The sequence below is a fragment of the Pseudorasbora parva genome, chromosome 11 (assembly GCF_024679245.1).
Source record: "Pseudorasbora parva isolate DD20220531a chromosome 11, ASM2467924v1, whole genome shotgun sequence".
Taxonomy (NCBI): domain Eukaryota; kingdom Metazoa; phylum Chordata; class Actinopteri; order Cypriniformes; family Gobionidae; genus Pseudorasbora; species Pseudorasbora parva.
In genome coordinates, this window is record NC_090182.1 from 7,700,645 (window position 1) to 7,728,017 (window position 27,373).

The 27,373-nt window shown below is 40.9% G+C and overlaps 1 protein-coding gene and 1 long non-coding RNA gene across 3 annotated transcripts in view; both read left to right on the plus strand.

Moving 5' to 3' along the window:
• The window catches only part of LOC137092612 (uncharacterized), a 28,439-nt gene extending 26,147 nt beyond the window's left edge, over positions 1-2,292 (plus strand). Inside the window, exons 2-3 of the long non-coding RNA XR_010908316.1 lie at positions 710-882; positions 2,067-2,292. This is a non-coding gene — a long non-coding RNA (uncharacterized lncRNA). The remainder of the gene's footprint in view (positions 1-709; positions 883-2,066) is intronic.
• Positions 2,293-11,682: 9,390 nt separating this feature from the next.
• Positions 11,683-27,373, plus strand: part of dock2-like (dedicator of cytokinesis protein 2) — a 156,382-nt gene continuing 140,691 nt past the window's right edge. The window contains exons 1-11 of one of the 2 annotated variants that reach the window (XM_067456911.1): positions 11,683-11,841; positions 13,735-13,818; positions 16,074-16,114; positions 16,238-16,293; positions 16,521-16,617; positions 18,763-18,914; positions 22,476-22,611; positions 24,139-24,296; positions 24,459-24,540; positions 25,834-25,969; positions 26,055-26,130. In XM_067456911.1, coding sequence (XP_067313012.1) covers positions 11,799-11,841; positions 13,735-13,818; positions 16,074-16,114; positions 16,238-16,293; positions 16,521-16,617; positions 18,763-18,914; positions 22,476-22,611; positions 24,139-24,296; positions 24,459-24,540; positions 25,834-25,969; positions 26,055-26,130 — 1,061 coding nt within the window. In that variant the 5' untranslated portion in view covers positions 11,683-11,798. The remainder of the gene's footprint in view (positions 11,842-13,734; positions 13,819-16,073; positions 16,115-16,237; positions 16,294-16,520; positions 16,618-18,762; positions 18,915-22,475; positions 22,612-24,138; positions 24,297-24,458; positions 24,541-25,833; positions 25,970-26,054; positions 26,131-27,373) is intronic. The other variant, XM_067456912.1, reaches the window with a different exon arrangement.

Genomic DNA, 27,373 nt, shown 5'->3' on the forward strand with positions numbered 1-27,373 from the left:
AAACTTTTATTTAAGTTATATATACGTTATGAAGATAAGGTAGGCATAATGAAACAGACATAGCCTGTCTACACCCTCATCTTGACAGCGTTTGTCCCAGGCACTTTTTACTTCAACTGCGCCTGACAATTTTTTTGTATTTTTTCTGAGATGGTTACACTTTACAATAAATAAATAGCTTTTATAAAACCATATTAGTCCTGGTGGCCGTTGAGAATTGCTATGGCATCCGTGAACACATTCAGCTGCTGGAGAGGACAGAGTCGAGACTTCTGATGCGGCAGACAAACTGCTCTGTGATGATAGCACTTAACTATCCATTTAAATTTTGTTTGTTTGTCCAAAAAAAAATAATAATTGTGTAGTGTGCTTAATTAACGGAGACTTAGCTTTTACAGGTTGTTGGCCTTGTTTGTTTCGTTGCTTCTATTGCTCTCCCTTTTTTGTAAGTCGCTTTGGATAAAAGCGTCTGCTAAATGATTAAAGGTAAATTATTGCGATTGAAAGTCAGCACATGTAAACCCCCGATTGGTTTAGATAACGTCTCATGTAAACAGTCCACTAAATATTTCAATCAGAATTATTTTATCGGAATGACAAAAAAGTGTGCATGTAAACGTGGCTAATGTTTGTTTGTTGGCCGGAGGAGAACTGGCCCCCCGACTGGGCCTGGTTTCTCCCAAGATTTATTTTTTCATTCTGTCACCAGATGGAGTTTGGGTTCCTTGCCATTGTGACCTCTGGCTTGGTTAGTTGGAGACACTTAATATTCAACTAAGCCTGCATAGACACCATAATACGAAAACTGGACTGAGCTGAACGATGACGTCGCTGATTTCTCCAGTGGCCTGTTGCACAAAGCTGGTTTCAGTTGCTACCCAGGTAAGTTAGAGATAAGTTTGAGCAAACTCTGTTTTTTTCGGGCTCAAGTAGATTTTTAGCGGTGTTCATCATGGTAACTTACAATTTCAGGTGCGTGTGCGTCAAAGTTAATTGCAAACTCTTAATTAAACCTGAGTTTAAGCTACACTGTGTGATATTTTCCCCCATCTAGCGGTGTAAAGGTATATGACCATCCAGTGAAGAATAGTTTCTGTTCCTCTCAATTCTGATTTCGTTTTAACTCCTACGGTGGCTGATTTAGTCCAAGATTAACACAGCAATCCCCCTCTTCACATTCGACACGGTGCCATCGAGTGTTAAAACGCGAAAAGGGAAGCTTGAATTTATGGGTATGTCCCTCTTTGGCTAATGTACTTTCAAGATGGAGGGGCAACATGGCGACCGGCATTCGAACCCCTCACCCGTATGTATTTTCAATGGCATATTATAAACTTACGAGAATACATTATTACTTAAAAGAAGTAAATATACATTAATGAGCACATATATTTTTGAAAGAACTAAGTGTTTTTATCTAAGAATAAACTAAAAAAGTTACTAAATCAGTGTAGATTTAAAAGAGAACGTTGAACTTGATCTAAACCAGGTTGGATTTGTCTACTCTGAAACTCAGAGTTTGTTCAGTTAGCTTCATGCAACAAGGCTCTGTTCAGTCTGTTTTGCTTGTTTGATTTATTCCTTTGTTCATTTTCTCGCCATGCGTTTCCATGTTCACTGTCATTGAGTTAATTTACTTCAGCTGTGTCTGTTTAATTATCTCGTCTGTGTTCACTATTTAAGTTCCTCTTGTTCACTCAGTCTTTGTCTAGTCACTCTTGTGTAAGGTTGTGTTGGTCTGCTGCTGGTCTGCATGGTCCTGTGAAGTTAAGATTCAAGTTTATATTTGAATGTTATCTTCTGAGTCTTCAGCCCGTTCCTGGGCCACATACTGTGTCAATTACTAGGATACTGGCTCTTTGTTAGTACTTATATTGCATTATTCTGCATGACCATACTACAGTAATTCTTAAAGTGTGGTCCGCGGACCACTAGTGGTCCGCCATCGACCCCAAGTGGTCCGCGAAAAGATGACCTAAACTAGGCAAGTGTTTATAAAATCGTCACTTATTTAAGTAGATTTTTAATGTACTTGCGAAACAGTTCTTGCTATTCTGTTTTAATAGCGTAAAAATGGATCGGTGGCTAAACCAAAGAGGAGTCAAAAGAAAAGATCAAGCGTCCACTGAATGCAGCAAAACTACAGCACCACAAAGGCCCACTGAAGCCGGAACCGAAGATACCGAGTCACGGCCACTGGCCACAACACTCCCGCATACCACGGAGCTAGCGCACCGTGGAAAACCATGTGAGAAAGTTAAGTGAAAATATCACAATGAGTGCATGAAGTTTGGATTTCTCTGGACTGGGGATTGTGATAAAGTTCGTTTGTGTAAGGAAGGAAGAGGACAAGGGGGTCGGTTTGACTGCTGACGCTTCTCTTTATTAGAACAAAACTCAGTCTCTTCACACGGCTATTGCCCGTGTGTATTTCTCTCAGTCACTTCCGGGTTCCGGTTAAACGTTCCGCTTCCGGGTCAACGTGTCTCACAACTCAATGTCCGTGAGTGTGTGTGTGTGTCGCGTCAGCAGTCCCTCTCTCTCTCCTGGATCTCCGGTTCCACCTAGGTTTTATCCCCTCTCCGCGCTCATTACTGGAACGAGAGACAGGTGTTATTAATCTGCTTCCAACCCACTCACTTACTGCTCGTCCCGCGGCTCTCTCTCCCGCTGCAGACCTCGCTGAACCACGCCCCCCTTGCCACATACCCCCACCGCCCGACTCAGGCCGGGGAGCCGTCCGGCCTGCAGCCCCCCCCCCCCCATTTCTGGAGAGGAAATCGGCCACAGCCATCTGAGCACCCGGCCTGTGGACCACCTTGAATTTAAACGGCTGAAGAGCTAGATACCAACGGGTGATCCGCGCGTTGGTATCCTTCATGCGGTGGAGCCATTGGAGAGGAGCGTGGTCCGAACAGAGGGTGAACTCCCGCCCCAGGAGGTAATAGCGGAGAGTGAGAACGGCCCATCTGATGGCCAAACACTCCTTCTCTATGGTGCTGTACTTAGCTTCCCTCTTGGAGAGCTTACGGCTAATGTACAGCACCGGCCGCTCTCCCCCCTCCACCTCCTGGGCCAGGACTGCGCCCAGCCCCCTGTCCGACGCGTCAGTCTGCAACAAGAAAGGGAGAGAAAAGTCAGGGGAGTGTAAAAGCGGCCCGCCACATAGAGCAGCCTTCACTTGGGTAAAAGCCTGTTGACACGGCTCCGTCCACTGGACCGTATCTGGTAGCCCCTTTCTAGTAAGATCAGTCAAAGGGCTGGTGAGGTCCGAATAATTTGGTATAAACCGTCTATAATATCCCGCCAGCCCCAAAAACTGTCTTACCTCCTTTTTGGTCTTGGGCCTCGGACAGGTTGCAATTGCGGCAGTCTTATCAATTTGGGGACGCACCTGACCATGACCCAAGTGGAAGCCCAGATACCTTACTTCCACCCGCCCAATCGCACACTTCTTTGGGTTGGCCGTGAGCCCCGCTCCCCTCAGCGACCTCAGGACCGCCCTCACATGCTGCATATGCCGCTGCCAATCGTGACTATAAATCACTATGTCATCCAGGTACGCAGCAGCATACGCAGCATGGGGGCGCAAAATCCTATCCATGAGTCGCTGGAAGGTTGCGGGCGCTCCGAACAAGCCGAAAGGAAGCGTGACAAATTGGTGTAATCCAAACGGCGTGGTGAAAGCTGTCTTTTCTTTGGACAATGGAGACAAGGGGATCTGCCAATAGCCCTTTGTTAAGTCCAGTGTCGAATAAAATCGAGCCGTGCCTAACCGATCAAGCAACTCGTCAACCCGCGGCATTGGATACGCGTCGAATTTCGACACAGCGTTCACCTTGCGGTAGTCCACACAGAACCTGACCGAGCCGTCTGTTTTGGGGACCAAAACTATCGGGCTCGCCCAGTCACTGTTGGACTCCTCGATTACTCCCATGTCGAGCATTGCACCTAATTCTTCCTGAACTACTTTTTTCTTATGTTCAGGCAAGCGATACGGCCGGCTGCGAACTACCACGCCCGGCTCGGTCTCGATATGGTGCTGAATCAAGTCGGTACGTCCCGGTAGGGGCGAGAACACGTCAGCGAACTCCGCCTGCAATTTTGATAAATCAGAGAGTTGTAACGGTGAGAGGTGATCTCCCCCAGGGGCCAGCGCGACTGATTGCGCTTTAATGCTCGCCTCTGGCCCGAGATCATCCTCTCCCCCGATCACCGTTGCCAACAACACTGATTCCACCTCATTCCATTTTTTTAGCAGGTTGAGGTGGTATATTTGACGTGCCCCGTTCCTATCGGATCGTATCACTTCATAATCGAGCTCTCCTATCTGTCGTGCGACCTCAAACGGCCCCTGCCACTTTGACATTAATTTTGAGCTCGACGTAGGGAGTAGAACGAGCACTTTCTCTCCCGGTGTGAATTTGCGTAGTTTTGTACCCCTGTTATATGACCGGCTCTGGCGGTCCTGGGCTTGCAACAAATTCTCCCTAGACAGCCGCCCCAAGGTGTGGAGTTTTGTTCGCAAGTCCATGACGTACTGAATTTCGTTTTTGGCCAAAGAAGGTCCCTCCTCCCAAGTTTCTCGTAGGACGTCCAGCACCCCCCGTGGCTGTCGTCCGTAGAGAAGCTCGAAGGGGGAAAACCCCGTGGAGGCTTGTGGAACCTCCCGCACGGCAAATAAGAGGGGTTCTAACCACCGATCCCAATTTTTGGCGTCTTCCTGTACGAACTTACGGATCATGGACTTAAGAGTGCGATTAAATCGTTCGACCAAGCCGTCCGTTTGTGGGTGATAGACGCTTGTTCGAATGGATTTAATGCCCAATAATCCGTAGAGTTCGCTCATCGTGCGTGACATAAACGCCGTGCCTTGATCAGTGAGGATTTCTTTCGGAATCCCCACTCGGGAGATCAGACGAAACAGTGCGTCCGCAACACTCTTCGCGGAGATGTTGCGGAGAGCCACTGCCTCCGGATATCGTGTTGCGTAGTCCACGATGACTAACGCAAAACGATGTCCGCGTGCGGATCGCTCCAATGGCCCGATGAGGTCCATCGCAATTCTCTCGAAGGGGACCTGCATTAATGGAAGGGGGCGCAATGGCGCTTTTGGGGCGGCCAGTGGATTCACCAACTGACATTCAGGGCAAGACGCGCACCACCTGCGCACATTGTCATGAATGCCTGGCCAAAAAAATCGGGTCATTAAGCGATTCAGTGTGGCCGCCTGCCCCAGGTGGCCCGCCATCGGGTTCGAGTGAGCCGCCTGGAAAAGCATTTCCCGGCGGCTCTTTGGTACTAATAACTGGGTTGTATCCACTTTTGTCTGAGTGTCTTGGGTCACTCGATACAACCGATCCTTAATTATGGCAAAATAAGGATACGTGACGGGCAACGCGGGTTGGAGAGACTGACCGTCGATAGAGCGGACCTGCTGAAATGCATGTTTTAGGGTCTCATCTTGAGACTGCTCCAGAGGGAAGTCATCGCGGTCCGAGAGAATCAGTCTCTCGACCCCGCTCGGTTCCTCTGAAGCTGTTCCCAAGGGTCCCGTATCAGTCTCGCCAACCTGCACTCGCACCGCCCCGTTCCTAGCCTTGTTTTCCCAAGCGGCATCCGCGCATAACGACCCCAATAATGCCGAAAAGGCGGGCCAATTCGTCCCCAGAATTAGCGGATGCCGGAGGTGGGGACTAACCGCCACCTCAACACTATGCTTTTTCCCCCTAAACTGTATCGTGACTGGGACAACCGGATATTCCACCACATCCCCGTGCACACACCGCACCTTAACCATGCGGCTTGTATCCAATGCCCCAGGCTGCATCAGGCTTTGATGGATCGAGGTTTGGTTACATCCTGAATCCACCAAGGCCTGATATGTACCCCCCTTGATACTTACAGGAATTTGGTACTCTCCTGCTTGATCGGGGGTGGTCCGCTGGACGTCCGGGATCCGGATCATTGTCCCGATGTCCATCCTCGGACATCGGTCCACAAAATGATCCGGATCACCGCACCGCCAGCAGGCCAGCCCAGGCTTACCCGCCACCCCTGCGGCGGGGAGTGGGTTGGAAAATGAGCGCGGGGAGGGTGTGCAACCGGAGCCATTATCACCACCCGCCCCCAGCGGCCCCGCCCCCCTGGGCGGAGCCCGCGAACTCCCGGACGGTCCTGGGCCCATCCCACCCCGACCTCTGGGGGGAACGCGAGGAAGGCCTGGAGGACGGGACCTGGGGAGAGGGACAGGGCGAGAGGGAGAGACAGAGGGGGGAGAGAGAGAGTGAGAAGTTAGTGAGGGCTCGCCGACCCCCGGGCACGCCACCAGGTGGTCCTCCGCCAGCTGGATGGCCGTCTCCAGCGACGTGGGCCGGTGGCACTGGACCCACTCGGCGGTCTTTCTTGGGAGCCGAGTGATGAATTGCTCCAGCACCACCAGATCGATGGTATGGTCCACGTCGCTTCCGCCGGCCAAGAGCCATCTGCGGCACGAGTCCCGGAGCTGTTGGGCCATAGCGAAGGGTCGGCCGGCCTCGCCCCATTCCAGGGAGCGGAACCTCTGGCGGTGTTGCTCCGGGGTCCGACCGACCCTCTGTAGGATGGCCCTTTTTAGATCCTCGTACTTCAGGAGGTTCGCTACCGGCAGATGTTGGGCGGCCGCCTGGGCTTCTCCTGTTAGTAATGGAATGAGGCGCACCGGCCACTGTGCCCGGGGCCAGCCGGAGGCCTCCGCGGTCTTCTGGAAGAGGTCTATGAAGGCCTCCGGATCGTCCTCTGGCCCCATCTTGTGGAGGGGCATGTGGACCGATGCGCTAGCCCGCCCGGCGGCTTCGGCGCGAACCTCCCGATCCATCCAGCTCCGGAACCGCTCGCGGTCCTCTTGCTGGCCGCGGACAATCGCCTCGAAGCGGCGCTCCTGGTCCGCCCGCAGGTCCAGCATTGCCTGATGTTGGTCTTGGTGGAGGACCGCGAGGGAGGTGATGATGTCCGCAAATGGCGAGGCGGAGGGCGTTGTCATGGCGGCGGCGCTGTCCTACTTCCTTCCCGGGTTTCGGCACCAGTGTGATAAAGTTCGTTTGTGTAAGGAAGGAAGAGGACAAGGGGGTCGGTTTGACTGCTGACGCTTCTCTTTATTAGAACAAAACTCAGTCTCTTCACACGGCTATTGCCCGTGTGTATTTCTCTCAGTCACTTCCGGGTTCCGGTTAAACGTTCCGCTTCCGGGTCAACGTGTCTCACAACTCAATGTCCGTGAGTGTGTGTGTGTGTCGCGTCAGCAGTCCCTCTCTCTCTCCTGGATCTCCGGTTCCACCTAGGTTTTATCCCCTCTTCGCGCTCATTACTGGAACGAGAGACAGGTGTTATTAATCTGCTTCCAACCCACTCACTTACCGCTCGTCCCGCGGCTCTCTCTCCCGCTGCAGACCTCGCTGAACCACGCCCCCCTTGCCACAGGGATCTTGAGGATCCTTGACCTCACTGTGTTCTGTGTTATGAAATATTGGCTAATGAAGCAATGAAACCATCGAAACTCAAGCATCACTTTGAGTCTAAGCACAAAGATTGTACAGATACATTTTTTGAGAGAAAACGTAATGAGCTTGAGCGACACATGAGTAAAAATACCTACTACAGTATGTTTAATTGCATTTTTTCCCCCACATGTGCAGTTTGTTGTTCATATTAAGCTGCAACTCATTTCACATTTACTTTTTCAAATTAAATAAAAATGTATATAATAATTTCTGATCATATTGCATTTGTCTTTGAATAATTCGTTTTTGACTTGAAACAGTTGCATATTAAACTTAAATTTAGCTTATCCTTCCTATTTTGTTGGTTTTTGGGGGCGTGTTAGAGTGGGATTCTGTAGGTGGTGCTCAGAAAAAAATTGGAAGATAAAGTGGTCCGTGGGCTGAAAAAGTTTGAGAAACGCTACCATTCTACAAAAACTACCATACTAACTATTAATAAGCAGTAAATTAGCAGTTTATCGAGGCAGAATTCATAGTTAATAGTGAGTGTTCCCCATACTAAAGTGTTACTATATTTGTTAGTTAGTTAGTTAGTTGGTTGATTTGATGCCTGAACTCAATTCTAAGTTAAAGTTAGAACCAGTCTTGGCAATTTGGTTGTAGTGTTGATCTACTTCTTTATTTTATATTTTATTAAAACGGTTCTGAGGATGCCGATAGACAGAACCAGAGTCGCTGTCAAATGCAAACATGGCCTTCATCTGGCCATTAAGATATATAAAAAAATGAAATAAATGGCACACTATTGTAGTAAAAAACAACAACCCTGTTTGGTCTTCAAAAAGCTGCTTGATGAGTCTGATGACAGATGTTCAAATAACTCAACTTTAGCAAGACCTGCCAACTGCCATGTTAATACATGGTATTGTGCAATATTGATCATGTGTACACACACATACATATACACACGCACACACACACATATATAATGTAAGGAATAATTGATGAAGGGCCATTTAATTATTACAAAAATAATGGCCACCCGAGGTGGTAATGTGGCTGTTCGATGACCTGGAGTCAATTATTGCGCTTACACATCTCAAAACATTGTTCAGATTTTGTATTTCAAGATATTTGTCAGGTTTTTGTCCTTAAAACGCTCATTTGCAGGACAAATTTCTTACAGATGTCATCCCAAGCCTCTGTTGCTAATTCTAAGACGTCATGAGAGAGAGAGAGAGAGAGAGAGAGAGAGAGAGAGGTAGGTGTGTGTGAATTACCTTAGTGTGTGTGTTTCTCAGCAGTTGTCAGCAGCGTATAATAGCTGAACTGTTTATCTGCCCCAAGAACAAGGCTGTTATTACCTCGCTAGTGAGAAATGTCATGTAGCTTTTAAGGTAAACTTTTTTTTTTGTATTTGTATCTGCTAGTGTGTGTCCATTTGAGTAGGAGAGAGAGCAGAAGAAAGATAGTACATGCTAAAATATGCAAACGATGTGTTGTTTTTATTGTTTACTATATGTCAGTTTCGCTGTGGGTTTTGGTTCTTTATCAGTTTATCAGATTCAAGCATTCAGCATCCCCATTGTATATTGCCAACTTAACAAGTGTTTATTGTCTTTGTCGAATTATAATAAATTCAGCTCCACACCTTTTACTATTACAGCTCCATATATTACATTTACTTTGCAGTGTTTATTCGATGCTTTACAATTAACTATTGATTGGTATTATTGATTGTTTTCCATATAATTTACGGCACAGTTGCCGTGACTGTCTCTAATCGTGTTTTTCAATGTTTTGTTCAGTGATGAAATGATGGATTGGACCTGCAGTGTTACTGGAACCAGCGCAGGGGTGTAACCAATATGATACCGGCAGAAACTAACATGCTGGTGAGTATTAAACCAAATATTTCACACTTTTAAACCAAGCCAACTTGTATATCTGTGCAATGTAATATTTATTATTTATATTACCATTCAAAAGTTTGGGATCATTAAGATTTTTTAAACAAGTCTAATGTTCACCAAGGCTGCGTTTATTTGGTCAAAAATACAGAAAAAAACTGTTAAATATTATTACAGTTTAAAATAACTTTTTCTTTATGAATATATTGTAAAACGTAATTTTATTTCATGTGGTCATCATTACTCCAGTTTTTTTAGTGTCACATGATCCTTCAGAAATCATTTTTATATAATGATTTGATGCTTAAGACAGATATTTTAATATACTGATATTTTTTAATTAAACATGATTATCAATGCTGCATGTTTTATTTTATAAAAAAATTAAGGCAAAATAAAATAAAACAATTATGGACATTTTATTTTATAATTGTTTTTAATTTTAATATTGTAAAGAAATATACATGTGTTCATATAATTTTTATAATAATGTTTAAATAATTGATTAAACTCTATATTTTTGCTTTCCAGCACTATTATGGTGAAATAAAGCTCGGTCTGGTGTGGTCTGATCCAAATTAAAAGCCCTCACATTATCCACTTGAGGAAACTAGCGGAGCTGTTTGGACCTCTTTAAATCAAAGCGAATGTTGCATTATGGGCTGTATTAAGAGGTGCTTTGTGCTTCAACAAAAGGAGGCGTTTATTTCTGTGAGAAGCGCTCCTGTTTTTCAGCACAGTAGGAAAACACAAAGCAGTTTCACGGCCTCCAGTTGTGTTTAGAATCGCCACATGTTGGTAATCATTGAGAAATCTTCATATATGGACATGAATGTACCTGAAATTTGACATTGTCTGAACATAACTGGGTGAGAAGTTGCTAGGGTGTTCTGGGTGGTTGCTAGGTGGCTTCATTCAGGTCCAAATGAAAAGAGGTCACCCCTCAAGTCTATCATATTCTTGTCTCTAAATATATATATATATATAAATATATATATATTTTTATAGGTAAAATTCTGCAGTGTATCCCTTATAAGCGTTATAAGTATTAAGCAAAATGAACTTTTATTGTTATAGTGAAAACCATAAAAACAATTGTTACCTCTAAAATAAAAGTTAACTAAAAAAGGATAGGATAAATAAAAACGAATTTAAAAAAGACAGGATTTTCATTTTTATTCTTAATAGTTCAATTAATATGTGGAATAAGCTTTTTTTAATTATATTTTCAGTTTATGTTATTTTTAGTTTATTTATTTATTTATTTTTGTGTGCTTTTGTGAATTGATTTTCTTTTTAAATATTGCTGTTTTGGTTTAATTTGTTTTAATTTCAGTTTTAGGTTTATTTTTTATTTCCATTAAATAATTATACAACTTATTTCAGTTTCTTGCAAAAGGCAAAGATTTCTATAAAATTAATAAAACATATAGACATTCTTAAAAATAATAATAAAAATGGCAAAATAACTAATAACGTTTAACTAATAGACTAATAACGTTTGCTAAAAAGTAATTTTTACTTATGTTTTATATATGATATTTAAGTTCTATTATAGTTTAATAATATTTGAAATGAGCTTTTGTTTTTATATTTTTAGGGTTTAATTTTTAGTAATTTATGTGCTTCTGTAAATGCATTTTTTTATTTAATTAATTTTTATTTCCATGTTAATAATTTAAATACTTCAACTCATTACAGTTCATTCCCAAGTAAACATTTCTAGTTTTTTTTTTTTTTTTAGATTTCTTTTATTTGAGCTTTTATTTCAATTAACTGAAATATTTTTTATAACCTGCTGCTTTTATTCAGCAAGCATGCGTGTCTATCTCTCAGTGAGAGTTTGCGTGCGCTCTGTAGGCTGCTGTAGGAACTGCGCCTGAACGTTGATATTATTTTGATGGTTGAAGAGTACAGATACAGAGCAGCTTGTTTGTGTGTTTGCATTAACCTGCTTGCATCAAGTCTCCCGGATGCATAAATCAAACATCTTAAGGGAATCTGTGCTTTGTCTCGTCCCGCACCAGATGTTTCCTCCAGCATTAAAGATTCATAAACGATGATTTACGTGCTCCATCACACAGCCTAATACACTGTAGATCAGAGCAGAGTCTCTGTGACTCAACACATACATGATCCCCAGACATTAATCGATAAAAGCCATTGAAACGTGTGCTTTAGTCATCATGTAGTTGTGCTGCGTTACATTTGTCAGCCGATGGAAGGCCAAAAGAGGAAGAGGAAGAAGCAGACAGTCAGACAGAGAGGAGGAGGAGCACTTCATGCTGGTTATTTCTCACACCCTCACCAAAAAAAACAGCCAGTGTAGGACATAAGAAAGGAACTGAGATATTCGAAAGATAAAACACAGACAGAAAGAGACGTAGGAGAGCGTTTTACAGTCCAACCAATGGCTCCTTGGACAAAAACTAGCTCTGAAAGATATGGAGTTGGTGAGTTTGGCCTTTCTGTGTGTGTGTGTGTGTGTGTGTGTGTGTGTGTGTGTGTGTGTGTGTGTGCATCTGATTCACCTGTGCAGGAATGATTGTTTGGAAGTTTTCTGTGTATTTGTGTGTGTTTCGTATATTCCTTGCACCCCTCGCAGCGGTCGTCTATAGTTGCTTGAATTCAGTTCCTATTCCTCAGGATGTGGGCAGAGACGGATCAGCCAATCGGCCCAACAGTCAGTGGCCTAAACAGATTGCAGCGTTTTATCATCTAGCACTAGTTTTGCTTTGTAATCCGGCAAAAATTCAGTTTTATGATGCGTTGCGGCCGTGGAATGCTTGTTAACATTAGAAATGCATTGAACAAATGTTTTATTAAAGTCAAAAATATAATTTAATGCAACTGAAATGAACCTCTGCACATTTTCACTCTTTAATACAGTCTGAAGGATTTGCTTCTTCAGCCTGTTTGCTGAACCAATGTGCTTTAAGGTTTGTCAACATTTAATAACACGGGAGCAATATTTCATTTGAGGCGATCTGCGTGAAATTAGATCTGTTAATTGTTTCTCATAGATGGCGATGAGACGTCAGATGTTTCTTCTGAAATGGGAATCTCACACAAGCCTCTACTAGTTGCAAAAGCAACATTTCTCATTTTCATTTAGTTTAACTTTTCACCAAAATAACCACAACTGCACTGTAAAAAAAGTTGCTGCGTTAAATGAAGTACTATCAACTTGGATCTTTAAGTTATTTCAACTTAAATTACATTAAACGAATGAGTTGAATCTTGCACAACTTATTAAAAAAGTTGAAAGTTGAAGAGTTAAAACAAAAACATGTTGTCATGACTTACTGATCATAAAATGTTTACAGTGTGAAATAAGAATAAAACGTTTTTAAAATAAAATAAATATAACAGAAAATATAAAAATTAAATCAAATAATCAACTAATACCACAATAACAATGATTGTGTCTTTTCTCTTAAGGAATTGTAGGATAAACATCTGAGACAAAATTCAATTAAACACACACGTGAGAACTTCATTAAGTCTCTTCAAGTCTTTGGTTACGGAGACCATTCTTTGGGAAGAAATATTTCATGCAAATGACATTTGAAATCCCTTTTAATCAACCGAAGCTCCTTTGTGAAGCGTCCAGGAAGAGCAGTTCTAGCTTGAGATTGTGACACTGATTAGAGTAACTTTATTTCGGGTTATTTGTGAATGTAGAACTTGAGTGTTATTTTGAAATGACTTGAAATTAATACAAAGGTGATTGCCGATCTTAGTGCTTTTAATTCTGGTGTGGTCAGCAGTTTTGTAGCTCACTAGAAATGAGGATATGCATAAATATATACACTAAAACGTATGAATTAATTCATTACAAAAAGTCTCTGCTCATGTAAATGCACATGAATTGCTTATTAAATGTTATTTAAATTGTAAACATGCTGATGGCGGCGTGTATCTGTGTGTGTTTGCTGTTGTACAGGAAGCTGCACTGAGAGGAAGTAGGCCAACGAACTCGTACTTGCAGAAATGTTGTGTGTGTGTGTGTGTGTGTGTGTGTGTGTAATATGCTTCTCCATCTCTCCCAGATGCACTTAAACTTTTTCATGTCATTGATGGTGGCTAAAGAGTTCAAGTTCATTATGTGTGTCATCCTGCAAAATTTGTGCTCCAGACATGAATTGCAGGACTCGGTAGACAAGAACAAAGCAAAGTAGTTGAGGACAGTTTCTCATCGTTTGATGTCTGAACGGAGGCATTAAATGATCTCGTTCTGCCTTTTTGCTGAGCATCACATGAGAAATAAATCCAAACAGTGACTTCACTTTATGTATTTTCAAATGCATCTGATGAATTTTGTACGATTTGTATTTTCTCTGAAGTTAAGTGGAATTTCATCGCCAAAGCGGAAAAGCAGTTGTCCTTGGTTGTTGGGGACACGGTACACATACAGGAGTCGTGTGAAGGTGAGGCATTCTGGGATTTTGCATTTATGCATTTAACAGATTTTCTTCCAGTGAATTACATTGCATGCAAAGTCTACATTTGATCAGTTCATGCATCCCCTGGACATCTAACCCGTGACCTTAGTGTTGCTTGCTCTACTGTTTGAGCTGGGGTTTAAGGGTGTGTTCACATGTTCACACATGTTTGGTTCATTAAAACCCTGGTGTGAATGCTCTGTTAATGCGTTTCATTTAAATAAATGTGAACTATGCCACCTGAACCCTGGTGCACACCAAACAAGAGGACAGAGACCGCTGAAAATATGATTCTCGGTCTGATCCAAACCAACTCTGGTGCAGTTCAAATGATATATAAACGCAACACGGACCAAAGACATGTAAACTAACCAAAAACAAGATGATGCGGCTCTAAAAAGGACAGAAGGGTCAAACATACCTATTTTTTCTTGTCATAGTCGCAATGTTGCCCATCCGCGTCTTGCAGCAGATTTTCGTTTGTGTGTGTGACGGAGGGATTCCTGCCGCTGTTTAGACTTCTTTACACATTTTACAAGCTCTTTACTAGTTCTCAGCTGGTCAAAATACCATCATGTCGCTACGCACACACAACAAGCGCATTTAGCCCAGCACACAGCATTGTTTTGGATGTTCTGTTAGTTCCATCTCGAAATATACACTATAAAAGCCTACTAATCAGGTTGTAAACATATCCCTATGCCTTTAGTTTCGGTATCTTTAGATTCAGTGTTAAAATGTCCATATGAACCGTTAAGTGGACCAGGACTACATTTAATTTTTTTTGGTGTAGACCAAAAGAACCAAGCGAACCGAACTACAAGTGTGACATCATCTCTTCCTTCTAGTTCATTGACAAGCATTAAATTAACATCAACGAGCACTTAAATAATTGTTGCTTTAATGGCGGAAAGACTTAAGTACACACCTTTTATCAAGGTCAAGTCAACCGATGTTAATAATGCTGCCGTCACGTGCTATCGGAAGTTTCCTACTTCCCACTTCAGAAGTCGTGATTGCGAGCTCGTTGTGTTCGGCTGCTTTGTTGTCGGAAAGAACGGAGGACGCCAGGTTTATACTTTTGTGCGTCTTTGGAAAATGTTATTTTAACACTATAACCATTTCAGTCATTTCCTGGTCCCAGAAAATCATAGAATCACCGGCAAACATAACAGCACAACACGAAAGCATATCGTTTATAATCACATTCACAATAAAGGCATACTGTAGACAATAAAGGCTGCTTAAAGACTAAAATGGCAATAGTTTTCAGCCATACATGATCATTGTATTGCAACTTTTACCACACCATCTAGATAGTCAGCTTGCTCACTATTCTGAAATGATGGTCAACCACATGCAATTTTAGATGTGTTTAAAATACACAATATGCTTCAAATGATTATTCATTTATGTATGTACTACTTTAACGACAAGATAATGAAACTGTTGTGGGAAAAAACCTAATAAAACACCTGCCACAGCAGAAATTCGTCTCCCATCCGCCATTTTAAATGGTTATTCCACGTCCATCTCAGGAACTTGGATGTCAAAATTATTTCCGAACTTCCCAGTGGGAAACACGACATCAGAGGGCGTTCATGTGCAATTTTTAGCTTGGAAACTTGTATATATGATAATTCAGCATAACTCTCCTGACTGCTTTGTCGAATAAAATTTGTGATTGGTCAGATCGCCTGTCAATCAAACTCAGGATGAAGTGTTAATTGATGAATTCTGCAACATCCACACTTTTATCGAGCTGAACTGAGTCAACACTGAGCTGACTTTTCTTCTGTTGAGCTGCTTAATTAGTCTCATATCTGATGAAGTTTGCCTCATTAATTCTGTTACTTTATTTTTCTGTGCATTACATTGAAGCTGCTTTGAAACATTACATTTTTGAACAATTCATTGTATTATTGTGCTAACATTATAGGAATGTTTCTTTTGAATGTTAACATGCTGAAACTAGTAGTAACATTGAAAAAAAATGTTAGAATACCAGCATCCAAGTAAAACCTTTCAGAAGAAAAAAGTCCAATGAGTGAACATTTTGAGAACAATATGAAGACCAGATACATTTGAACAAGCGTTCAATTAACATTACAAACATTTGTTCATAACTTTGAGAGAACCTTGCCAGAACGTTTCCTGTTAAGAGTAGTAAAAATAAAGGTGACGTGACTACAGAAATGTTCTCATTGCCTGAAATCTAAACCAGTCTGTTATTGTTCCAGGATGGTATAAAGGTTACGTGATCAAGAACAAAGAGAGAAAGGTGAGTAAATTCATATTTATTTCATGAGGTGTTTGTGCAAGAGGAGAATGTTCTCTTCCTGAATATCTGAACTGAACTTCCTCTACTACATGTTGGCTGATTTACTTTCTTTCTTTATTTAAGGGAGCATTTCCTGCTAACTTTATAGTGCTAAAGGAAGTCATTATCGAAAAGAGAGGGTGAGTATTTCCATCCATCCATCCATCCATCTGTCCATTCGTCCGCCTGTTTGTTCCCCCTCCATCCGCTGACTTCTCTCTCTCACTCACTCACTCACTCACTCACTCACTCACTCACTCACTCACTCACTCACTCACTCACTCACTCACTCACTCACTCACTCACTCACTCACTCACTCACTCACTCACTCACTCACTCTCTCACTCACTCTCTCTTCTTCTGTAGAGATGAGGAGATCATAACCTCTGTTGAGATGCCCCTGGTGAAGGAGGTGACCACCACACTGAGAGAATGGGGCAGCATCTGGAAACAACTCTATTTGGTAAGACGTTTACATGTGGGTGGGTTAAAAATAAAGGATCTTTATTGGAATCAGGGATTTCATTAAGAACCATCTTTGGAAACTTTTCATTATGCAGAAGGTTCTTAATCATTTTAAAAGATGTTCTTAGTACACTACAGTATACAAGACAAATAATCTTTCAGTAAACAATTCTTAAAAGAACCATTTTTGTTAATTTTTAAGAAACTTTTTTTCCCCCACTAAAGGACCTTTTGTATAATGGAAAGGTTCCATGGATGGTAAAGGTTCTTCATCAATATTAATTAAAGGAATAGTTCACTTTAAAATGAAAATTCTGTCATCCTTTACTCATCCTCAAGTTGTTTCAAACCTGTATAAATTTCTTTCTTCAGCTGAACACAAGGGAAGATGTTTTGAAGAATGTCAGAAACCAAACAGTTAACTGGAGCCATTGACTTCAATAGTAGGAAAAGAAAATACTATTGAAGTCAATGGCTCCAGTTAACTGTTTGGTTACTGACATTCTTCAAAATATCTTCCCTTGTGTTCAGCTGGAGAAAGAAATTAATACAGGTTTGAAACAACTTGAGTAAAGGATGACAGAATTTTCATTTTAAAGTGAACTATCCCTTTAAGAATCTTTATTTAAAGAATCTAGGATAAAAAAAAGGTCTTTTTATAACTGCCCACATTGTACAAGTGTTTTTTGCTAGTTTCAGCCTGTCGCAGTTATCATTTCCACTGTTCAGGTGCAGTTGGTGAGTTGCGAATCCGCCTTGGTGCAAGCTTTTAAAAGCTGGCTTTTAAAGGGAATGGGAGATGAGACTGTGATTGGTTTATTGCAAGTTACGTCCAAAACACAACCATGGCTCATTAAGAGTCAAGGTACAACCCTTTTGGACCATGCGCCTGGTGCGTTGACCTTTTTTTTTTTTTTTCATCGTTAAACTAGCTAAAGTGGATTTGGACACGCCCTCAGTGCACCTACGCCATGTGCTTCAGACCATGTGCTCAGATCGTTAAAATAGGGCCCAGAGGTTATTTGCGGAACTATAAATGACTCTTTTATGACATTGCTGCAAAAAGAAACCTTTTGGAGTATACCATTTTTGTAGTATGATTACTGTGCTCAGTAAGTTTTTCTGTTGCATGACCTGCCACAATATGGTGAAATCAAGCACAGTCCAAATTAAATCAGAAGTTATTATTATGAGAAATTATAAAAAAATATTATTATTCAAATTACATATATATACACATTTCACTTATTTATTATTGTATTTATTTTCTTCTCGTTTTTTCTTTTTTTTTGTATTATGTTCATAACATTGTATATAATTTTCCTTATGTAAAAAATAAATGAAATAATTCCCTGTTTAGTTGAACACAATTGTAAAACGTAATGCCTCAAAACAGAAACACATCACATTATGGAGGTAAATGGGCTGTGAATGTCATGTTGACTTCAGTGTCTTTTTAAAATCCTTATTTGATCACATTGACAGAAGTGAAAACATTTCTACACAGAATTGAGTTAAAATGAAACTAAATAATTGAATGAAAGAATTCAATTGAAAGTACAAACATGATAACTGGACAGCACTCTCTGAATTATACATATAATGTGTTTATGAATTGATGTGACGAGTGGCCTGTCCACCGTCGGGCTGAACAGTTCTAAGTACGGTAAAGAACAGTTCCCTTTATATTTCCACTTGAGTCTGGTCCGGCACAATTATAATCTGGTCTCGACCCGTAATTCTCAGCATGATCGGCTAACCATTTTCTCTGTAGCTGGCCAAGCATGCTATTTGAGTGAAGTTAATGCAAGTTAATAATAACATTTAAATATCTGATCATTCTCCATAAAGCAGTCGCTGTATACATCTCATATCGTCTGTAAACTCTTGCACTAACAAGGCAACGACTGAGGCATTTGCATTATGTTTCAAAGAGCTCCATTATCAGTCCCACTGTAAAAAAATCTGTCTGGGCCGGATCGGCAGGGATTTGAACGATTAAGCAACGAGAACGGTTCGTCTCAGCGGTGTAAAGCAGCTAACATTGCATACTCCTGGATGCTTCAAATAAGTCAAACATCCAAAATAATAAGGCCTCTAAGTGTGCACAACCTTCTGATCAGTGATTGTCTTTGTTTCCCAGCAGTCCAGTAAGAAGGAGCGTTTCATTCAGGTCCAGAGGCTGATGTGGGACCTTATGGAGTGGCGTTCCCAGCTCCTGTCCGGGACGCTGCCGAGTGACGAGTTCAAAGAACTTAAACAGAAAATCACCTCAAAGATCGACTATGGAAATAAGTACATATTCCAAGTGTCTATTCCTTTTGTATTCATGTCTGTTTATCAGCAAGGTTACATTTTTGACCATTGCATTGTTTGTTTTAGAGCAGGGGTCTCAAACTCGCGGCCCGCAGGACAATATTTTGTGGCCCCCTACTTGACATTAAAGTTTAGTGTCTGCCTCACTTCGTGTGTGTGTGTGTGTGTGTGTGTGTGTGTGAGAGAGAGAGAGAGAGAGAGAGAGAGAGAGAGAGAGAGAGAGAGAGAGAGAGAGAGAGAGTTAGTTCGGCCCTCCCTCATGTAGTATGATTGGTTGACACCGCGTGATTGACAGGAACAGAGGCAGATCAGACAGTCGATCTGGCCAATCAAATCAAAGTAGCCGGGGCTTACATTCTTTTTTGGCTCATGCAGTCTACACACACACACACACACACACACACACACACACACACACAAACACACAGACAAGTGCGTCAATCTATCGTGTAAAGCCATTGCGGAGAGAGACTATTCTTTCCGGTGAAATCACAAACCTAAATGCACACACACAAATGCACACAAAATGCAACGTGTCCATGCTCTTAATATACAACCATTGATGAACATTTACTGCGGATTAGGACTCGAAACATTTTACTAAAAGACGATTTACTAAAGACGATTTACTAAAAGTATAGACCACTGAGGAACTCAAATATAAGCAGCGGATGTACGTATTTATTCACTCATGCAAAGAATCTCAGGACTAATGATATATTTGAAGCAAATTATTGCAAATTTATATTGTTTGCAAATAGTCCAAAATAGATTTTTTCCCAACTAGAATTAGACCTAGAATTTTGTTCACTGTTCTGTTTGACCTGGTTATGGCCTTGCTTTGAATTAGTCTATTATTTTAAATAAATAAAAAAAACATTTATTATTTCATTATTACAAAATGATTTAATTTCTATAGGCTATATTTATATATATTTAAAAAAATAAACAAGTAGGCAAGAGAAGCCTATATGAGCCATTCATGTTCAGAAAGGAATGTTAAAATTTAGAAGAACAATTCATGTTCAGAAGAAACATTCATGTTGAAGAACTGTTAACAATAAAGATGGAGAATATTGGGTCAGTTGTCATCAGCATCTTTTCTTTTGGAGTACTTGATGTGGCCCAGAATGACCCAGATCAACCGCATGTAAATTGAGTTTGAGACCCCTGCTTTAGAGAATCGAGCACATATGATAGTATATAAGAGTAATCATATAACGTTATGGTATTATCATCTACAAGTGGTACAAACACAGCACCTTTATAACAGATCTTATTAAAAGTAGACTAATAGGTTCCAGTCGGCTGGTGTAATTTCTCTTCAGAGCTTCTGTGGTTTGCTCCGGGCTGTTCTTAGTGTATTAGTTAATTTGCACATTATCATTAAGGAATTAATTAACAAACCTCTAGGGATAAAAATGTCTTTCTGACACCTGAACGGTAATGAATTACTGCAGAGAATAACCTCCCTTGCTGTGGCTGTTTTGTGTGGCATGGATTCACGATTACAAGTTAATTTGTGTTTTCTCCAGATAACGAGTTTTGTCATCATAATGAGATATTTAATATTGGTGGAGGTCAATGAAAACAGTTGGGAGACAATTGGATCTGTGTGCATTAGGTCTTAAAGCGACAGCAGTCATTTAAAGTCGTTTAGTGGCTGAGTGCAGCGGGGTGAGGGGAGACTGACAGGTGACAGCACATCTTTTTCTGATTCAAACTGTTTTATTTCGCTCTCATTAAAAGCATCAAAGCTTCCCACAAATGCATGCTGCAAATGACCATTACGTTACAATCAACACAATACACACAAGGATTTGCAAGCTCACCATTAGGCCTACACAAATACATATATCCTGTGACAGCTATAATTCAAAGCACAATTTAATGCACAGCCATTCACCATTTGTTCTCTGCTTTGAAAATATATGTGAATACGCTGTTGTATAACTTTGATAATTTCTGAGGCTTATTTTGTGGAGTTAAATGTGCCGTTTGGTCGGTTACATAGCCATGAAGAGCGGTTACACTCACAGCGTGGACGAATCCCGTGTGTCGTAGCCTGCGGATTTGTTGAAGAGAACGCAGGCAACGTGTCTGCGTTGCCTGCGTTCTCTTCAACAGATCCTCAGGCTACGACACACGGGATTCGTCCACGCTGTGAGTGTAACCGCTCTCATACAAAGCGGAAAAAAACACTCGTTTTTGAGCCATCAATGCATCTCTCGCTTACAGTATGTGATCTCACTGTTAGAAGCGGCGCTGCGTCAGTCAGAGGAAAATCCCTATCAACGCGTGCAGTCATGAATAAAGTTGCAAAGTTTCAAACTAATGTTGGGCGTTTGATGTGTCAAAAATACTCCTTCTGGTTTCTCACACGTTTCGGAGAGTTTTTTTCGAGTATGGATCAGCCTGACGTCAACAGAGCGGAAGGTCCTTGTATGGGCCATACGGGCTCTTCTCTCGGAAAGGTGCGCGCACGTGACTAGAGCGAGAGAGAGGAAATGCACGCCCATAAACACTCTCAGGTGCAGATCTATTCTGAGCAACACGTCTGTGGCACCGCGCTCCACTTTATTCCTATGGGTGTCGATCGACTTCAACGCTTCAGCACAGCATTCCGGGAAGGCAGCGCTGCATTTGAACCGATTTGAACGCAGAAATGACGAGAAGCTTCATAACATCACGCTTCAGTCGCGTCGATCTCCACAGTCACTGCTGTCAGGACTTCACGAAATCAAGTTACCAAAGAAGTTTGTTTTTGACAGATTGGTCCCAACGATAAAGGTTCACAGTCGTGCGCGGTGAGTAAAACTGCTTCAAATGTCTGTGTTGTTGGATATTTAAGTAACGTTACATATTATTAAACAACACGATCGTGTATAACGTTAGTTAATTTATCAATGGAGCATGCGATCTATGGTGTGTGTTTAAAAACATTTATTTAGCTGACCACTATAGGTGTCAGTTTGATTTTTGTAAAACCACCCAAACAGAAACCTAGCGCTCTCACAAAGCGTGCTTCGTCATTCAAATGCGCTAACGGTTACTCCATTGTTCTCTGTATAACGTTACACTAGTCTGACGTGCAAAACCGTTTTGCTTGCTACTGCTAAGGTTTAGTCAAATACAATAGTCCATAAACCAAATCATGTCCTCATAAACTGCGAGTAAACACACACAAATGTTGACAGGCCACTAAATACACTACATTGTTACTTTAGAAAGTAACTTGCCGCTTCAAATAACGATTGTGTCGATTACATTGTTACACCAGTAGAGACCTTAATATGATGTTCAAAATATGCATATGCTGGAATGTTATTGTCTGTGATGTGCAAGAACGAGTCTTAATGAAACGAAGAGCATCACGCCTCAGGTGCATCATGGGAGCACAGTATTTCACACCGCTCCGGGCAAGAACACATCTGTCAGATTATTTCAATGCTCTTGTGTGTGTGCGCTGAATAATCATGTAAATGTGAGCGAGTACAAACGCTCAAACTTGAGTCCAATCAAGTGTTTTTCTGCCTCCAGGATCTTGGAGCTGGATGTGGTGGTTCGGGATGTTGATGGGAATATCCTCGACCCAGAGCGAGCCAGCGTCATCAGCCTCTTCCGGGCACACGAGGACGCCACGGCCAAGATCACAGAGCGAATTAAAGAGGAACAGGTTATAATTTCACTTTCACTTAATGGTTTACAGAATTAAGCCGCAAAGAGCTTCTCACACAGCGAGAGTTGGTAGTTTTAATGAGACATTTGTAGATGTTCCGGACGGCTGAACAAACTAAAGCAATGAGCTCCCATGGCTCTACTTTCCTTTGGTTGAAGTCTGCTGTGAATTCATTGTGAATGTAGTCCACGGTAACCGCACTAATCAAACTAAACATCTCCCAGAACCCCATAGCAACTGCATAGTAATAACCTAACAACCACTTAGCAATGCCTTAGCAACCACTTGACAACACCTTTACAACCTCCCAGAACATCCTAGCGATCCCTCAGACACCCTTGTAATTCCCTAATAATGTCCTAGCAATGACTTAGCAACACCTTCAACATTACATAGATACACTAGCAACCACTTGACAACACACTTTTAACCACCCAGAACATCTTAGCAATCACACAGACACCAAGACAACTCCATAATGCTTAGCAACCACTCAATATTATCTTCACAACCACCCAGAACAGCCTAATGATCACACAGACATAGTAACTCCATAATATTGCCCTAGCAACCACTTGACAACTCCTTCACAACCCCCCAGGACAACCTAGCGATCACCCAGACACCATAGTAACTCTATAATTATGCCCTAACAATGACTTAGCAACACCTTCACAATTACCTAGATACACTAGCAACCAACCATACACCCTAGTACCTCCAATAATAATGTCCTAGCAACCACTTAGGAAAATCCTCACAACTACCTAGATACACTAGCAACCAACCATACACCCTAGTAACTCCATAACAATACTTAAGCCATTGATAACACCTTCACAACCATCCCTAGAAACCACATAGTAACGCCTTCGCATCCACCCAGGCACCCTAGCAGCTGCATAATAATGCCCTGACAACCACCCAGAGCACCCTAGCAACCACCTAGGCACCCTAGCATCTGGATAATAATGCCCTGACAACCGCCAGAGCACCCTAGCAACCACCTAGGCACCCTAGCATCTGGATAATAATGCCCTGACAACCACCAGAGCACCCTAGCAACCACCTAGGCACCCTAGCAGCTGCATAATAATGCCCTGGCAACCACCAGAGCTCCCTAGCAACCACCCAGGCACCCTAGCATCTGGATAATAATGCCCTAACAACCACCAGAGCACCCTAGCAACCACCTAGGCACCCTAGCATCTGGATAATAATGCTCTGACAACCACCAGAGCACCCTAGCAACCACCTAGGCACCCTAGCATCTGGATAATAATGCTCTGACAACCACCATAGCACTCTAGTAATCGTCAGGAAATCCAAGCAACTGCATTATGATTCCTTAGCAACCACCCAGACATCCTAGCAACCGCTTAACAATTCTTTAACAGCCACCCAGAATATCCTAGCAACCACATGGCATCACCCTGGTACCGTGGTAGTGAGTTTTGCACAGTCAGGTTTTTCCTGAAATTGTAAAAATCTATTTAACGTCAACTCCTGTGTTTTCTGGTGCAGTCCAACGTTCAGATGGATCATTCCGGAGTGTCCGCACGGATCCAGTCTTCTCCCACTCACAGCCTTTATGTGTTTGTGCGTAACTTTGTGTGTCGAATTGGGGAGGATTCGGAGCTCTTCATGTCTCTCTATGACCCCAACAAACAGACGAACATCAGGTGCGTCTCACTCACACACTCTTGAGTTCTGACTCTAACAGGCATTTGTCATTAACACACACACACACACACACACACACACACACACACACACACACACACACACACACACACACACACACACACACACACACATCTCTCTCTCACTCTCTCGCTCTGCAGTGAGAATTATCTGGTCAGATGGGGAGATAAAGGTCTGCCGAAGGACATTGAGATGCTCAACAGCCTGAAGGTGGTCTTCACTGTGAGTCACTCCTTTATGTGTCTGCCACATCAAAAAAATCAAGCTTTGGTAAATCATAATTGTGTATTATTTTAAAAAGTAGAAATTATGACATTATAATTGTATAATAGTCGTCAAAACTTGTAATAATTAACTTCTAATCTCATAATTTTGAACCCCATAATAATGACTCATAAATTATATCCATACATTTTAGACTTTTTATGAGGTTTATCTCATAATTCACATTTTAATGTCTCAGTTGACTTTTTAATTACATAATTTTGACATTATGATTATTTGATAATTATGACTATTATATATTGATTGATTTATAAAATCATTTGATTTTATGATTTATAAAATCATAAATTTTATTTTTTATTCAATACTTTGATTATTTTCTCAGAATTATGACACAAATTACGACTTAATCTTATTTAATGTCATACAATTACATTTATTCTGTCATAAATTTCCCTTTTTATGGCATAGTTGTCATATTTTTATGTTTTATCGCCAAATTATGACACATAAATTATACTCATAAATTTGATTCTTTATCCTCTATTTTGATTTCTCTTCTCAAATTTATGACACATAATTTATACTCATAAATGTGACGTTTTATGCCATAATTATGATGAATCTCATAATTATGACCTTTTAATGTCATAGATTTGACTGGTCGTTATCATCTTCTGTTGAATTCGTAATAATGACTATTTATTTTAAATTTAAATTATTTTTCATAATTTAGACTTTTTAATGTCATAAATTTGACTTTATATGCCATAGTTGGCTTTTTAATTCTTTTTTAATTTCTCATGATTGATTTTTTATGAATTTCTTCAAAATTTGGATAAAATATACTCATAAATTTGACTTTTTATGACATAATAATGACTTTTTAATCTCAATTTGTACTTTTTTTTCTCTGAATTATGACTCACAAATATGCCATAATTACGTCGTATCTCATAATTATTGATTTTGAATGTCCTAAATGGACTTCAATCTCATAATTTAGATTTTTTTTTCTTTATAATGATGACTTTTTAGTCTGATAATTTTACTTATTTTCTCATAAATGTGACTTTTGTCAAAACATTGACCTCTTATGCCATAATGGCTTTTTATGTCATACTTTTTATCTCATAATTGTGAATTTTTATTCTCATAATTATGATTTACCAAAGCATCTCATGTGATGGAAACAGGCTTTCATAAGGTACCATTAATATTACACATAAATGTTTATTTGGTGAATTTTGACGTCCTAAAGATTGAAAGACTGTCTTGCTCTCTGTAAAGGATCTGGGGAATAAAGACCTGAATAGAGAGAAGATTTATCTGATCTGTCAGATTGTGCGTGTGGGCCGTATGGATCTGAAAGATGCTAATCATAAGAAATGGACGACAGGCCTGCGGAGGCCATTTGGTGTGGCTGGTAAATATCAGGATGAATTCTCTCATGTCATCTGCATTGGTCATAGAGACACACAACTCATATATATATCTGTGCTTATTGGCAGTGATGGACATCAGCGACATTATCAAAGGAAAGGCAGAATGTGACGAGGAGAAGCAGTATTTCATCCCGTTTCATCCGTAAGTCTCCTCTCTCGTCTCCTGTAGCTGACAGGAATAGTTCACCCAAACATGGACGCTCTCTCATCCTTTGCTCACCCTGTTTTAATTGAGTTGTGATTGATTTAATATAAATTTTCACACTTGTCCCCCTTTTTTCTGTAAATCATAACATAGTTGAGCCAAACGCATCTGTCAGTAGCTGCGTTTCCATTACAGATTTGCGAAAAACTTTTGCAATATTTCTTAAATGTCGATAAAAAACTGGTGCGAAATGACAGCGTTTCCATAGCTGCAGTTATGCGACTAAAACATATTACTTTCCTCTCGCGATAGGTCAGTTCAAAATGATGGCACTTGGTAGGTTTGTACATCCCATCCATCACACTAGCCATTATTTTTATTGGAAGGAGACATATGTGTTATCCAAGCATTAATGGCAAGGAAAGCCCCTTAGGTTACTTAAGCGGCACGAATATGAGGTGTGTGTGTGTGTGTGTGTGTGTGTGTGTCAGATCTGCTTCAAGGTCTTCATGATAATGTAGCATTTCTGTGTTTAGAATCCAGTATTACTGTAATCCTATATTGTCTTTTATGAGTTTAATAAAGAACTCCATCTCGTCTTCTCTCCAAACCGAACCCGTCATCTGTAAAGAATGATCGCCTTTTAAGCGCGGCAGGTTGACACATATAGAGAAGAGCGAAATGTTTGAATTTGCATGTTAACTCAAATGTTTTATTTTTATTTTCACCACTTTCATTATTTTGGCTAGATATTTCGTTTGATTGGCATTTGAACTGAATTTAGAAATGCTTTGGAAAAGAAAAAATTGGCATTTAATAAAGAAAATAATTTTTTTGAAATGGAGACCGCGTTTGGAGTGAGTGCATGCAAAATAATTAGTTCCCCGAGTCCACAAATAAAAATAGACAGTTTATAGTTTATAATTATGTCTTGAACTCATCTGTAGAGCTAAAAATGACAGAGTATTGTAAATTGTTTCATCTCTCTTAAAGGAAGAAGGAAAAATGAGAACGTCGGCGCTTTTATCGGCCGGGGGTTAAAGAAAACATAGCCTAACTACGAAACTAAATAGGCTATGTTTAGGCCTAAACATTAGCCTGTAATATTATTATTTTAATTTATATGTTGGTTATGAAAAGTGAGCAGCATGAGTAAGAATCGCAATATGTTTGAGACCTGGGGAGTCACATGATTTTGATCAATTCGAGTTTTATTTTCTAGAAAGTCTTTCTTAAAAAA